At 39.5% G+C, this 16,772-nt stretch overlaps 1 protein-coding gene across 2 annotated transcripts in view; it reads right to left on the minus strand.

Moving 5' to 3' along the window:
• Nucleotides 1-364: 364 nt before the first annotated feature.
• LOC121467315 (synaptosomal-associated protein 25) overlaps nt 365-16,772 on the minus strand; it is a 461,557-nt gene continuing 445,149 nt past the window's right edge. For both annotated transcript variants that reach the window (XM_041708700.1, XM_041708699.1), the window contains exon 8: nt 365-1,403. In XM_041708700.1, the coding sequence (XP_041564634.1) occupies nt 1,341-1,403 (63 nt within the window). In that variant the 3' untranslated portion in view covers nt 365-1,340. The remainder of the gene's footprint in view (nt 1,404-16,772) is intronic.

The following is a 16,772-nucleotide window of genomic DNA, read 5'->3' on the forward strand; positions in this document are numbered from 1 at the left end:
AGTTCGAGTTTCTAATATTCGGTAAATTCGACTATAGCGTTCTTTCTTGTTTTAAATAACTTTTGAACGGAGCATCGGAGCATTCAAGCAAATTGTGGGGTTTTATCGCATATTTTCAGCAAAATTTAAACTATGGTAAAAAAAAATGAAGTATTCTGTCACTTTTCACCGCCTTTGGAATGCAATCCATTTTCTTTTAGCGAACCAAAAAGATACCACACAGGCATTAAGTGTGTAAGGAAAATTGGGAAGGAAAAGGCGAATTGCTAACGAGAACGCCAAACGAGCCGAATGCAAAGCATTCCTCTTGGATTAATAGTTTACTGTGAGCAAGGGATCCAACGGTTAAAGAACACAACAAATATAGATATTTTATAAGCCGATTATTTATTTCAGTTCACATTACTATTTCAACTTAAAATTTGTCGTAAGACTAATTAAAAGGCATTAATAACATTTTAAAGTGAGCAAAAAATGTTAATAAAACCTCATGTTATTATATATCTTTTTTACTTTGAAGTTATAATTATAGTTTTAATATATTATACAGTTTTGTGCTTTTTATCAATAATACAAGTTTATACTACATGAATTATGTTCATACAATTATGTAGCGTATTAGCATTACAGTTTTTATTAATTTTAAATATCTTGTTAATTTAATATTTAGCAATAAGTTTGTAGCCAAATACTTTTATTGATTATAAAGAATTAATTTTAAATTCAAATTTCATATCATTAATAAGCTACTCAAAGTAATTTTACCACAGTTTCACATATTCAGAACATTCGAAACAAGATATTTTTTAACACTTATTATTAATTGGGTAAAAATTTGTAGACTAAGACAGGGATAGCTAATATTTCTAACATAAAAACAATGGAAACAAATGTAGTAATAAGCTTTTCCAAAATCAAGTAACAGATAATTTTTCTAAACACTTTTTTGAAAATAAAGGTCTGAATTTTATGCCTTGACCTGTTTAATTCAATGGAATTCACTTATAATAAAGTGATAGGTGTTCATCGCTCCAATTATATTTAGCTACTCACCAAGGGCAGCTCGCTTGACCAAAATTGAAGAGCAAAGCATAAGAAAAACTTTTAAAATTTGGTAAAACCCAAATAAAAAAAATATATAAAAGTGTTCAAAGAAAAGTGTTATTCTTTTAGCAAAAGTTTGTTATCTTATATTTGCACAGCATGAGAAAACTGTTTTAACTATAAGAGCACAAAGAGAGTTGAAAACATGAAAAAATATTTTGTTTCGCAGCACACGCTCAAATCAGAATGTTTTTTTCCCAAATGTTGATGAATATTTTCGTCGTCTTTTAATCTCATTATTTTAGTAGTTGATGGGCCCTTTGATTAGCAACAGCTATTCTCGCTTCATTGGGTTCCCCCTGAAAAGAAATGCAAAAGACAATTATTGAAATGCATATACAATTTGCCATGGGTAGACATTTTGTCCACCTTACGTATTGTTGTAATGAAACAGGATTACATTTTTTCATTTTGCAAAATAGATGTACAATTTTATTTATTTTTCGTACACATTTTTTGGTAGAAATTCTTGCTTGGAAACTTAAAGATATTTCTTGTATTCCATAGGTACTTCGAATTTACGCGCCACGTGATATCGTCAGTACGGAATGTCAGCTAAGAGTTAAGCTAATTTTATTTTAAAGTTTGTCCCTCATAATACTTCACTAAAATTAAATTAAGGTTAAGTCAGTGGAAAAAATTACGACTCTCTGCTTCGGGATTGTTACCAATTTTCAATTGTAATCAAAGAAATGAGGATGCATGATAACCTCAATTGCTAGTTTGTTTGTTTACATAAATTTAGAATACAATAAATGATCCCCATAGTCAAAAAATATTGTTGTTTATTGAACAATTCAGGAACTATCGAAAGTAAAATAAGTAATTAAACTATTAGTAAAAGTGTTCATCCAATCGAATAGTCAAGTACAATCTATGTGACCAGGTTAGCCAGAAATTGGTCAACGTCCAATCACTTACTCGTTAAATTGTCTGTAACAGGTAAAAAGAAGCGTTTCTGATATATATCCTTGATCAGGTTCTATAACCGAGTCTTGAGATGTCCCCCTGTACGTCCTGATTTCGGATATTATAAAAGTTAGGGGTTCGTCATTTGACTGCAGATTCTTGTAACGCCTTTTATTATTTTGATTTAAAATAAAACTCGAACTACAATAATTTCGAATAACTAGTTATAAAAAAAATGCATGGAATCCTGATTAAAGTTAAGCTTTCTCTATCACAACTTGAACATTTTTCAATTGCGATTCAGTGTACGTTTGGAGCTCGCGAATTTAAAATGGGCCGCAAAGTGAATAATATTCCTCCGAAATATTTAAATTTAAAGCGACAAAAAAAATATCGGAGTGCAAAATTTGCACAAATAAACAAACATCAGCTTTTTTAAGTTAATATCTGGCTTGTCTTTATAAGCCTACAGTTCGAGTTTTATTATAAATCAAAGAAATAAAACTCAAGGAATAAGTTATTTTTGTAGTGCTGAAAATATAACTCAACAAATAATCGTTATTTTTTCAGATTATCCTTTAAGTTTTAAATTATAATTGAAAAATAAAAAAATGAAGTCGGCTTTTGAATCTTTAATTCATAAGTATTATTCTTGTATAGTTGGATTATTCCGTGACTATAATTTTTTTGTTTAAGAAGCAATGGTTGTTTTCGGTCCCTGTTAATTATATCGCCGCTCTGCAGCTGTTCTGCCGCCAGAAAACTCAATAGATAGGGCCGTGGTAATCGCTGATGTAGAGTGACAGAAGAAAAGAACATTTACTGGGGTTAGGGGTGCTGCATGGTTTTACATATGCCACAACATGACTTAGTTGACGGCTTACTTTTAGAATAAGAAAAGTCAACATATTGCACACATATTACATTGTTTGGATTAACTTATACAATCCTATAATATGAACTTTATCAAAAAACTCTTTAACAAAGAGTTCGAGATCTAGGTAAAATACACAGTTGATGTTTAGTGACTTTTTTGAGTTAGGCTGTTTACGAGAATAATTAACACAATTAACACTGGTTTACAAATTTAATTCGATGAAATTTTTCGGACGTGAAACCTTGATTTTCCAGTATAGATGGACTCCCTAATTTAAAAAATGACTTTCAAAATGTTATGTAGATATGGACAATTGGAATAGAATTCCCGCTGGCAAAAATGTTGTTAAACAAAAATCGCGCAACAGCAGCAAACCGATCAAATGATTTATTTTCGTATTCCCTAAAGTTAGTTGATTCCTTGCACATATTGTTTATAAAATAGAATATGGGGATATAAAAAAAATCAGACTCTCTTTATATGTTTGCTTTCTCTGACAAAGTATTGGCTGTTCATTAGCAGTTTTTGGATTTCTTCGTCGAAAATATAGAGTTTAATTAAGTTGATTATTTTAATTTAAATGGCAATACTCTAAAACGATAGTTCAATTTTAATTTTAGCCGGTATAGTATCTCATTGTTATCTTATTATTTTACGATTTTTTTTTTCATTTTATTTTTACTTTATTGGCCAAGTGTGTACACACCAAAAATTTGTCAATCGTATAATTAACCTTGAATAATTTTACTGTATTATGTAATACATTTTAAAGTATTTTGTTGTTCCTTCTCTGGCGTATTTAATAGTAACGTTACTATAAAAATAGTAAGAAAAACATTTTTATAATCCTTACGTATTTTGTTATTATTTCTATAGTCAAATTATTAATAAAATGTTTAAAAATATTTTTATTTTTCTTCTTAGTTTCTAAATTTTTTAAATTTTTTTATTAGTGTTTATTTCTAAGTTAATTATAATATAAGAAAAAGAAATAGTTATATTTTGTTGCTCCTTTTGTTATGTTATATCGTAATTTTACTATTTTATTTTTCGACGTCACCGGCTGTCAATTTTAGTGATTGTTAACTTCACAACTTGCAATCGCCCCAGCTTCTTAGCTCGTGGGTCAGAGACGCCAGAAATCTGAGCAACGGAAGTTCGAATCCCAAGGCGGGCTATTCTTTTTTTATTTGATTTAACTTGTTAATACGCAACGTAAGGATCTGACGACACACTAACAGACCATGTTGATTGCTATTAGGGCTGAGCTATAGCTCTTTAATTGTTTGAGTTTTATGCTGACATTATTTAATAATCTTAACGGTATTTATAAGTACAAAAGGTACAAAAGGTGCTTAGGATTACTGTAGTGGAGTATAGAACCACATATAGTATGGTAACAAGAATTGGTGTTACTATTATTTTATTGATGTATGTTTGGGTTTACAAATAGGAGTTACAAAGCGTGCGTGCAGCTTAGCCGAGAACCGGAAGAAGAGAGAGACAGAGATGTGTTTCTTAGAACATATCGATCAAAAAGATAACAATAAATATCGTAGCTAAGTTCTTAGTTAATAGCTTTTCCGCTAGATGGTATTTTAACTTGGGCCGCCACAGTACTCCCTCTCCAGTGACGACGTCACGATACGTTAAATTGTACTCGATTGTTCTGGTAGGTTCGTGGCTGTACAGTGATCTCAGGTTGAGCATCCTGCTTGCTGTGGTGCGCAGAAGGAGTCGGACGAATCTTTCGCATCAGGTCACGAAAATCGCCAATGAAGGTTGCAGGATCCACGTTTACATCGAGATCTTCAAAAAATTCATTCGGCATGCGGATTGTTGTTCCATATAGCATCTCCGCAGCCGATGATTTAAGGTCCTCTTTTAAACAGGTACGAAGTCCAAGCAGAACGATGGGTAGCAGTTCCGGCCAAGGGGTGCTTGAATGGTACATCATCGCAGCCTTAAATGATCTGTGCCACCTTTCGACCATTCCGTTGGACTGGGGGTGATAAGCAGTCGTGTGGATGTGTTCGCTGCCCATGAGGTGGGCCAGCTCCTTGAACAGCGCTGATTGGAATTGAGTGCCTTGGTCAGTTGTTATTGTTTTGGGTGTTCCAAAACGAGCAACCCATTGTGACCAAAAAGCTTTAGCCACCGTATCAGCCGATATGTTTGTAAGAGGGACAGCCTCCGGCCAGCGAGTAAATATGTCTATCATGGTAAGGCAGTACCGAAAGTTTTGATGGAACGGCATGATGACGATGTCCAGATGAACATGGTTGAATCTGTCGCTGGGAACTGTGATCATTTCTGGAGTCAGATGATTATGCCTGCTTATCTTGGCACGTTGACAAGAAAGACAAGTCCTGCACCACTCAATGACGTTTTTCCTCATTTCCGGCCTTACAAATTTTTGCTTAATTTGTTGCAGAGTGGATCTGCCGCTCGGATGTGAGAGGCTGTGAAAGAAAGAGAATATTTTATTGCGAAGAGCAGTGGGTACATAAGGACGAACATAATTTGTTAATATGTCGCAGTAAAGTGCGACATTGTCATCGTAGCGTATTTTTTGTAGCTGAAGCGAAGTAGTTCCTTGCAGTAAGTTTGGGAGCTCAGTATCGGTTGCCTGCGCTTCCTCGATTTGCTTTAGGCTGACAGAGACAGGCATGGTAATAGCACATAGTCTGGAAAATGCATCCGCGACTACGTTTTCAGATCCCTTGACATGTATGATCTCGGTCGTGAACTGCCTGGGTGACGCTTTTTCAGTATTTTCAATATTCGACCTTCAAGGCAGCGCTTGAAATACTTGATGGCTTCATAAATGGAGAGTAACTCTCTATCGTATGTGCTTTAATTTTTTTCAGTTTCGGTTAATTTTTTTGAGAAAAACCAAGAGGCTGCCAATGACCATTGACCAGCTGTTCTAGTGCAGCTCCGATTGCGACATCAGAAGCATCACATACGAGAGCCAGTTGTGCTTTTGGAAAGGGATGAGCCAGTAGTACCGCATCCATGACGCTTTGTTTACAAGAATCGTAAGCGGCAACTCGTTCTCGTCCATTCGATCGGGCGTTGGTCGTTTTTCTTGACGTTCCTAAGAAGTTCTGAAAGAGGAGCCTGGATGTGTGACGGACGAGGCAGGCATCTCCGATAATAAGTTACTATGCCGAGGAATCTTCCTAGTTCGTTGATTGTAGAAGGCCTCGTATAGTTTTTTATTTCCTCTACCCGATTACTAGGAGGTTTGATTCCGTGCTCGTTAATGGTATAGCTTAGAAAATTCACCTCTATCTGGGCCAATTGACACTTGCTTATGTTTATGCGAAGTCCGTGGCTACGAAGGATCTCCATAACGGTACGCAGATGTTTTTCGTGTTCCTCAAAGGAACTGGACATTATCAGAATATCGTCAATGTAACAATAAACGAAATCGATGCCACGGAAAATGTTATCTATAAAGCTTTGGAAAGTCTGTGTAGCATTTTTAAGGCCGAACGGCATATAGAGGAATTCAATAAGGCCAAGGGTGTACAAACAGCGGTTTCAGGAATGTCACACTCACACTTTTAAGAAATACGCTAGAAATCGTGGATATGAGCAATTGGATAACGGTCAGGTACCGTTATCGCGTTGAGTTTGCGATAGTCCCCACAAGATCGCCAACTTTCATCTTTTTTGCTCACCATATGTAGCGGGCTTGACCACTGGCTTTTAGAAGGACGACAAATGGCCTCTTTAAGCAAGAAGTTGATTTCTGACTTTGCGGTTAAAGTGGTTTCTCACCAGATAGACGGCGCGGGCGATCGGAGATTGGGCTTCTTGTAGTCTCAATGTAGTGTTGTATATCCTGATGGTTGCTTCCCTTCGGTGCTGGAACAGTAACGTCCACCAATTCCTGCAACAGAGTTTGGAATCTGTGTGCACCTTGAATGGTAGACACAGAGTGATGTACACCGTTGGAAAGACAAGCTGGTGTCGATAGATTGGTGTTCGCATCGATGAGTTTTTGGCACTTTACGTCGACGAGGAGATGAAAGTGGAATAGAAAGTCTGCACCAATTATAGCTACTTCGGTGTCAGCAACGATAAAAGGCCAGATAAGGTTACGCCATAGCCCAATGTTCAGGTCAACTGGCATGCTTCCGTAGGTGTGGATGACTGTTCCGTTTGCTGCATATAAAACAAGGTCGGTTTGTTTTGTGTGATGCCTTGCCCGTGGGCGGGGAACAACAGAAACCACGATAGGAATCTTTGGTGGGAGTTGCGGTCGGTAATGTAAAGGCGGACTTCAGATAAGATTGCTGACTGGATGAGCTTTTCGCTGGCGTTGGTTGTACTGCCACCCTCCAGCGATGAAGGTGACAGCGGCATTAGTTTAAAAGGTGCGCAAGAGAGCAAGGTGACTTGCACTTGCGAGCATCATTTCTAAAACGACGATGATAAAGGCAAGGTTCAGCTTGTGGATCGCCAGGTTTTTGTAATGGACCATCAGAAACTGTTGCCGATTGAGAGCGTTGTTGTGAAGCGGATCGGTGAAATGATCCACGAGTTTGACTGGCGGAACGATTACTCGATTGAATTCGTTTAAGGTCAGCTTGCATCGTATCAACCTTTTTTGTCAGCGCACACAGAGAGTCTGCGATGTCCTTGATAGATTCCGGACGAGCAACTGCATTCACCGAAGCGAATCCGGCTACGTCATCTGCAGGGATGGCGAACGTGTTGGAGGATCCGATGGTTTCAAGCATTTTGTCTGCCACTTAGGCCAGTTTCTCAAGGTCGGTCTCTTCCCAGACGGTTAAAATCGGACGAATATTCTGAGGCATTTCAGAAAGAAACAATGTACGGATTATTGGTTCGCTGCTGGATTCCGGTGCCAGCCGACGCATGTGAGCTAGAATTTGGGAGGGCTTCCGGCCAGAAGTTCCTCCACCTTGCAGTAAACGCCGTAGTTTTGATTCTGCTGACTCTGCAAATTTGTCGAGCAAGCGAGCTTTCAGCGTGTCAAACTTGTTTGCGACTGGAGGATGCGTGACTAAATCCTCAACGGCTAAAACGACCTCCGGATCCAAGTTAACGGTGATGTGATCAAATTTGTCGTCGTCATTGTTAACGTCGTGGAAACGAAATGAACGTTCCACCTGGACGAACCATAGTTGAGGATTGCTGCTTGTAAACTTTGACAAGTGGACTGCTGCCCGTGCCATTGGTCCAGTGTTCGCCGCTTGGTTTGCAGTTGTTGTTGCTCGTCGGGCATGTTCTCGTCGCTCTCGAAGATTAGCTTTCTGGGTACTAAGGATCGCAAGTTATATCGAGGTTCGCCGGGCATAAACTTTCGTTGTGTTGGTAGCGTTACCTTTTTTGTGACTATATGTATGTGTCTCCGTTGCAAAATGTTTGCATGTTTAAGTGCATAAAACTCATGTGGGCAAATTTTTAATTTTGCGACAGTTTGGCTCAATTAAAAAGATTTTTGCCATATACTTAGCTGAAATCTACTATCGGGGTCACCACTATGGTAACACGAATTGGTGTTACTATTATTTTATTGATGTATGTTTGGGTTTACAAATAGGAGTTACAAAGCGTGCGTGCAGCTTAGCCGAGAGCCGGAAGAAGAGAGAGACAGAGATGTGTTTCTTAGAAGATATCGATCAAAAAGATAACAATAAATATCGTAGCTAAGTTCTTAGTTAACAGCTTTTCCGCTAGATGGTATTTTAACTTGGGCCGCCACAATCGTATGTTTAGTTGCGCCACCTAGCGGGCGGTATAGGCTGTTAATGGCAACCTTAAGAGTGGAAGATTAATCGTCAATAGGTAGGACTGCATTAGCCTTAGCGAAAGCCCAGCTCTAATCCCAGTCTTTCGCATCAGGTCACGAAAATCGCCAATGAAGGTTGCAGGATCCACGTTTACATCGAGATCTTCAAAAAATTCATTCGGCATGCGGATTGTTGTTCCATATAGCATCTCCGCAGCCGATGATTTAAGGTCCTCTTTTAAACAGGTACGAAGTCCAAGCAGAACGATGGGTAGCAGTTCCGGCCAAGGGGTGCTTGAATGGTACATCATCGCAGCCTTAAATGATCTGTGCCACCTTTCGACCATTCCGTTGGACTGGGGGTGATAAGCAGTCGTGTGGATGTGTTCGCTGCCCATGAGGTGGGCCAGCTCCTTGAACAGCGCTGATTGGAATTGAGTGCCTTGGTCAGTTGTTATTGTTTTGGGTGTTCCAAAACGAGCAACCCATTGTGACCAAAAAGCTTTAGCCACCGTATCAGCCGATATGTTTGTAAGAGGGACAGCCTCCGGCCAGCGAGTAAATATGTCTATCATGGTAAGGCAGTACCGAAAGTTTTGATGGAACGGCATGATGACGATGTCCAGATGAACATGGTTGAATCTGTCGCTGGGAACTGTGATATTTTCTGGATGATTATGATGATTATGCCTGCTTATCTTGGCACGTCGACAAGAAAGACAAGTCCTGCACCACTCAATGACGTTTTTCCTCATTTCCGGCCATACAAATTTTTGCTTAATTTGTTGCAGAGTGGATCTGTCGCTCGGATGTGAGAGGCTGTGAAAGAAAGAGAATATTTTATTGCGAAGAGCAGTGGGTACATAAGGACGAACATAATTTGTTAATATGTCGCAGTAAAGTGCGACATTGTCATCGTAGCGTATTTTTTGTAGCTGAAGCGAAGTAGTTCCTTGCAGTAAGTTTGGGAGCTCAGTATCGGTTGCCTGCGCTTCCTCGATATGCTTTAGGCTGACAGAGACAGGCATGGTAATAGCACATAGTCTGGAAAATGCATCCGCGACTACGTTTTCAGATCCCTTGACATGTATGATCTCGGTCGTGAACTGCCTGGGTGACGCTTTTTCAGTATTTTCAATATTCGACCTTCAAGGCAGTGCTTGAAATACTTGATGGCTTCATAAATGGAGAGTAACTCTCTATCGTATGTGCTGTAATTTTTTTCAGTGTCGGTTAATTTTTTTGAGAAAAAACCAAGAGGCTGCCAATGACCATTGACCAGCTGTTCTAGTGCAGCTCCGATTGCGACATCAGAAGCATCACATACGAGAGCCAGTTGTGCTTTTGGAAAGGGATGAGCCAGTAGTACCGCATCCATGACGCTTTGTTTACAAGAATCGTAAGCGGCAACTCGTTCTCGTCCATTCGATCGGGCGTTGGTCGTTTTTCTTGACGTTCCTAAGAAGTTCTGAAAGAGGAGCCTGGATGTGTGACGGACGAGGCAGGCATCTCCGATAATAAGTTATTATGCCGAGGAATCTTCCTAGTTCGTTGATTGTAGAAGGCCTCGTATAGTTTTTTATTGCCTCTACCCGATTACTAGGAGGTTTGATTCCGTGCTCGTTAATGGTATAGCTTAGAAAATTCACCTCTATCTGGGCCAATTGACACTTGCTTATGTTTATGCGAAGTCCGTGGTTACGAATGATCTCCATAACGGTACGCAGATGTTTTTCGTGTTCCTCAAAGGAACTGGACATTATCAGAATATCGTCAATGTAACAATAAACGAAATCGATGCCACGGAAAATGTTATCTATAAAGCTTTGGAAAGTCTGTGTAGCATTTTTAAGGCCGAACGGCATATAGAGGAGTTCAATAAGGCCAAAAGGTGTACAAACAGCGGTTTCAGGAATGTCACACTCAGCCATTGGAATCTGATAATACGCTTTTACTGGGTCGAGAGTAGAAAAGATCTTTTTCCCGTGTAGTTGGTCCTAGAAATCGTGGATATGAGCAATTGGATAACGGTCAGGTACCGTTATCGCGTTGAGTTTGCGATAGTCCCCACAAGATCGCCAACTTCCATATTTTTTGCTCACCATATGTAGCGGGCTTGACCACTGGCTTTTAGAAGGACGACAAATGGCCTCTTTAAGCAAGAAGTTGATTTCTGACTTTGCGGTTAAAGTGGTTTCTCACCAGATAGACGGCGCGGGCGATCGGAGATTGGGCTTCTTGTAGTCTCAATGTAGTGTTGTATATCCTGATGGTTGCTTCCCTTCGGTGCTGGAACAGTAACGTCCACAAATTCCTGCAACAGAGTTTGGAATCTGTGTGCACCTTGAATGGTAGACACAGAGTGATGTACACCGTTGGAAAGACAACCTGGTGTAAATAGATTGGTGTTCGCATCGATGAGTTTTTGGCACTTTACGTCGACGAGGAGATGAAAGTGGAATAGAAAGTCTGCACCAATTATAGCTACTTCGGTGTCAGCAACGATAAAAGGCCAGATAAGGTTACGCCATAGCCCAATGTTCAGGTCAACTGGCATGCTTCCGTAGGTGTGGATGACTGTTCCGTTTGCTGCATATAAAACAAGGTCGGTTTGTTTTGTGTGATGCCTTGCACGTGGGCGGGGAACAACAGAAACCACGATAGGAATCTTTGGTGGGAGTTGCGGTCGGTAATGTAAAGGCGGACTTCAGATAAGATTGCTGACTGGATGAGCTTTTCGCTGGCGTTGGTTGTACTGCCACCCTCCAGCGATGAAGGTGACAGCGGCATTAGTTTAAAAGGTGCGCAAGAGAGCAAGGTGACTTGCACTTGCGAGCATCATTTCTAAAACGACGATGATAAAGGCAAGGTTCAGCTTGTGGATCGCCAGGTTTTTGTAATGGACCATCAGAAACTGTTGCCGATTGAGAGCGTTGTTGTGAAGCGGATCGGTGAAATGATCCACGAGTTTGACTGGCGGAACGATTACTCGATTGAATTCGTTTAAGGTCAGCTTGCATCGTATCAACCTTTTTTGTCAGCGCACGCAGAGAGTCTGCGATGTCCTTGATAGATTCCGGACGAGCAACTGCTTTCACCGAAGCGAATCCGGCTACGTCATCTGCAGGGATGGCGAACGTGTTGGAGGATCCGATGGTTTCAAGCATTTTGTCTGCCACTTAGGCCAGTTTCTCAAGGTCGGTCTCTTCCCAGACGGTTAAAATCGGACGAATATTCTGAGGCATTTCAGAAAGAAACAATGTACGGATTATTGGTTCGCTGCTGGATTCCGGTGCCAGCCGACGCATGTGAGCTAGAATTTGGGAGGGCTTCCGGCCAGAAGTTCCTCCACCTTGCAGTAAACGCCGTAGTTTTGATTCTGCTGACTCTGCAAATTTGTCGAGCAAGCGAGCTTTCAGCGTGTCAAACTTGTTTGCGACTGGAGGATGCGTGACTAAATCCTCAACGGCTAAAACGACCTCCGGATCCAAGTTAACGGTGATGTGATCAAATTTGTCGTCGTCATTGTTAACGTCGTGGAAACGAAATGAACGTTCCACCTGGACGAACCATAGTTGAGGATTGCTGCTTGTAAACTTTGACAAGTGGACTGCTGCCCGTGCCATTGGTCCAGTGTTCGCCGCTTGGTTTGCAGTTGTTGTTGCTCGTCGGGCATGTTCTCGTCGCTCTCGAAGATTAGCTTTCTGGGTACTAAGGATCGCAAGTTATATCGAGGTTCGCCGGGCATAAACTTTCGTTGTGTTGGTAGCGTTACCTTTTTTGTGACTATATGTATGTGTCTCCGTTGCAAAATGTTTGCATGTGTAAGTGCATAAAACTCATGTGGGCAAATTTTTAATTATGCGACAGTTTGGCTCAATTAAAAAGATTTTTGCCATATACTTAGCTGAAATCTACTATCGGGGTCACCACTATGGTAACACGAATTGGTGTTACTATTATTTTATTGATGTATGTTTGGGTTTACAAATAGGAGTTACAAAGCGTTACAAAGAGACAGAGATGTGTTTCTTAGAACATATCGATCAAAAAGATAACAATAAATATCGTAGCTTAGTTTTTAGTTAACAGCTTTTCCGCTAGATGGTATTTTAACTTGGGCCGCCACAATCGTATGTTTAGTTGCGCCACCTAGCGGGCGGTATAGGCTGTTAATGGCAACCTTAAGAGTGGAAGATTAATCGTCAATAGGTAGGACTGCATTAGCCTTAGCGAAAGCCCAGCTCTAATCCCGGTTGTAACCCATCTTGTAATATCCGCCCTCGAAAACCTCATGATTTCTTCTTAATCTGAGTCTCGACCTGAGCGGTTGTATAGCTGGCATAAGAACAGCGATAATACATAAAAGTAAAGAGGTTGTGGCCGATCAAGACTTTCGCAGCTCACCACTGCACATATTTTTGCACGGCATAAGGTGCTACAGTGGCAGTGAACCAATTTCTTCACCTATAACCGGTGCAAGTGAATATGCCCTCATTCAGGCATTTTATTTGTCATAGGGGACGGCATTCTTACATGTCCTTTCGTCGTCGAGTACCTATGGCGATCGTATCATCAGTCATTTCTGCCCCAAAAAGGCAGTTCAGTTCGCCAACGTCTTCGACTGAATCCCGGTGCAACGAGGATAAGGAAACCCCATCAGGAGCTCAACATGACCAGCGCCAGCAGCATGCCGCGATAGTGTACAGTGCATTTTTTTTATAAATTCGTCTGTGCTCCGTTAATCAACACATATGGTCTACAATAGATAAATCCCAGTAATTCCCATAGTGAAGTGTCTAAAACTAGGTCAAAATAGTGCCCAAAAGTAGTAGTAAAGTAAACGCAAAGCAAAATGCGTATATAAAAGTAAACGTAAGCTGTATGCACATATACAAGTAAACAAAAAATACACGGGTAGAAGTGAGCGCAATGCTGAATGCATGTAAAAGTAAACGCAAACCAAAATGTAAACAGTAAAGTAAAAGCACTCCCAGTTGTTTACGCAAATAAAATGTAGTAAATTTGAAATCGCCAAGTTAACACGTAAAACCTAATGATGACATAAAAATCGTATAAGATAAGACTAAGTTCTACTAATTAAAATCAATAAAAATACAAATAAGTTAAAATGATTAAATGTTAAGCGAAAATAAAAATGAGAATTAGTCGAACAAAAGGAGAGAACAAGAAGTTTGAAAGCTTTTATCGTTAGTTATAAATAGAGTAAAAAGATGCGAATATAGGCAAAGAGTAGGGACATGTAAAATTCAAGAGATGTGTATGCAAATTTCAAATTTTATTTTATTACGCAATTAAGTGATCGAGTGTAAAGTAATACTAAATAAAATGTAAAGTAAATAAATACTAAATATAATGTCTGAATGCCAACGATGATATTTCTTATGAAACAAACAGTGAAGAAAAAAAAGAGTAAATTTGTAATATTAAATTTAAATATATTTTATTATTCTTTTGTTACTGTAATTGAGATCGCACGATATATGAAGTTATGAAAATGTAAAGTTTTATTAAGGATTATGCATGCTAGTTTTAAACAAAACCTGTGTAAAAAAATATCTAATTTTAAATGAATTTCATATCTTTCCCTCTTTTATATAAACAATCATATTTTTTAGCTCCATGCTGACCCGAGCGCCGTCGTAGAATCAATTATTTAAAGGGGCCTGATGCAGTATTTTATTGGAAGAGCATTGGCCAAGTTAGGGTGGCCCCATTTACATCTAGGGGCGTGTAATTTGAGAAGTGCTATTTCTATCTGTCTGTCTGTCTGTTTGTTATGCTATCTCTTTTCCGGCCGATATTGGCTCGTTGCCTGTTTGCACGCGATACATTTTAATTGTTAAAGATCACCCGTAAGCTGCAGCCTCTCAAGAACACCACGACATTCGCTGAGAGCCGGATTTAAACGCGTGCAGGGCTAACAGTTTGCAATACCATCAGCTCAACGTTGTTCGTTACATTACAAAGTAGATGAAAAGAGAAATTGCAATTATAAATATTATTATTATTTTACTATAGACAAAATGCATTGTTAGCACAAGCTATTGCCCAATATATGAAATTGTGGTGTCAGCTCAACACGGCCTACTGTCTGTTTTGATGACTAACTTGGCTGTAATTCTTTTCATATTTAATACTCGGTCCATATTTGTGAGTGCGATAATTATTTAAATATGAAGTCCTATGTGTCTTAACATAACTGTAAATTTTTTTCTTAAAGTAATGATAATGATAAAAATCCATGGAAATTTGTGACATATATTTTGATTGTTTACGCTTTGCTTAAAATGACTGGTTATAAAACAGTCTTTAATTTAGACTTGCCTAACATAACAGCCAGCATAGCGCAGTGTTACGCTGCTCAACTCTCACGGGGAAGTCTTTGGTTCGAATCTCGCCCACGGCACATTAAAAAAGTAAGTATTTTTTCAGATTAGAGTTAACAGAATTTCCTAATTATCAGCGATTTACTGAATATGAAATATAAAAATAATCGACATTTTCTTCCCTCCTACCGTTCCAGAGACACCTCCACTTCAAGAACGAAGGGCAAGAACTCACAAACTATTGACATCCTCTGTCGCTGCTACTATGTATACAATTTAATGGTAATGAAATAATTTTAGAGTCAATATACAATCTTTTGGCCAAAATGCAACTTTTTTTTACTTTTACTATTTTGTGGAAAAATTAACATAATAATAAATCGGTTACCGGTATTCTAACAGTTCAAAAAACTATTTTTTTTTTATTTCAAACATTTGTACTTTATAATTTGTGTGTAAAATAATTAAGTTTGTACATATGTAGTACCTATACGAATTTTATTTTATATGTATTGGAGGGGATGACCGTCACCTTGCAGGAAAATATAAGCACACGATAATGATGTGATTAGCTTGAGAGTTTATTAGCGACTGACTCGCATCTGAAGTTTTGTCCCTGATACAATACGAAACTTATTGTAGAGTTACGAGCATGCATTTCTTCGGATGACTAAGATTTTCAACACACCTCCTCAAAGCAAGCACGTTACAATATTGCTAGTACAAATTCAACAATTTTACAAATTCCTGGTGTTTCTTCTTTGCCAAATTCTTAGTCAATGCATCTGCAGTCATTGTCTCATTTCAAGCATATTTCAAAACAATCTGACCTTCACTTAATTTTATCTTATATCTACATGCTTCGTCCTTGCAATATGCGCCGTATTTTTTGCTAGCTGATGAGCGCTTAAGTTATCTCCATACACGACCGTTGGAATATTCGGGTCGCCACAACCAAGCTCGACAATAAGCCGTCTCAAAGCAACTGCCCCTTTACACGCAGTCGACAATGCCATATACTCAGCTTCGGTGCTGCTGAGAGCCACGCTGTGCTGCTTCTCCGATTTCCATGAGATCGCACCGCCGGCCAGGAAGAAAACGTATCCTGTGAAGGATTTTCTATCAATCCTGTCACAGCCCCAATCGGCGTCGACATAGCCAACGAACGATTGTCCTGTCTTTTTATGGTGCAACTTGAAGTTCATCGTAGCCGCTAGGTACCGCATGGCATGCATGACTGTGTAGATCCTTGTTCGCTGAGCTAGTTTTGCAACGGAATGCAAAATATCGGGTCTGGCCGTGAGTGCCAGCCACATCAGCTCACTTACTGCTGATTGATACGCCGTTTCGTCTACTTTAGCACACTTTTCATCACACGCAACCTGGTATCCTGCGTCCAAAGGAGTAGACGCAGGTCTGGAGCACTGTAGATCATGTCGACGCAACCAATCCCGAATGAATTGCGTCTGCACAAGAGTGATCTCTCACTGTTCACCCTCCCGTTCCACCTCCATGCCGAGAAACAGTCGTATTGCGCCTTTGTCAACACATTCGAAAGCCGTCGAAATCGACAAGTCTGATTTGGTTTTGCACGCTATAATGAGTTCATCAATGTAAACCAGGATTAAAGCAAAATTACCTTCCCCAACTCGCTTATACAAGCACGGCTCATTTTCCAATGGGTGGAAACCAATGCTTTTCAGAACGCCATCCAGTTTGGTGTTCCATTGTCTTCCAGCCTGCTTTAACCCGTGTATAACCT

Source organism: Drosophila elegans, unplaced genomic scaffold (assembly GCF_018152505.1).
Source record: "Drosophila elegans isolate 14027-0461.03 unplaced genomic scaffold, ASM1815250v1 contig_37, whole genome shotgun sequence".
In the NCBI taxonomy this organism is placed as follows: domain Eukaryota; kingdom Metazoa; phylum Arthropoda; class Insecta; order Diptera; family Drosophilidae; genus Drosophila; species Drosophila elegans.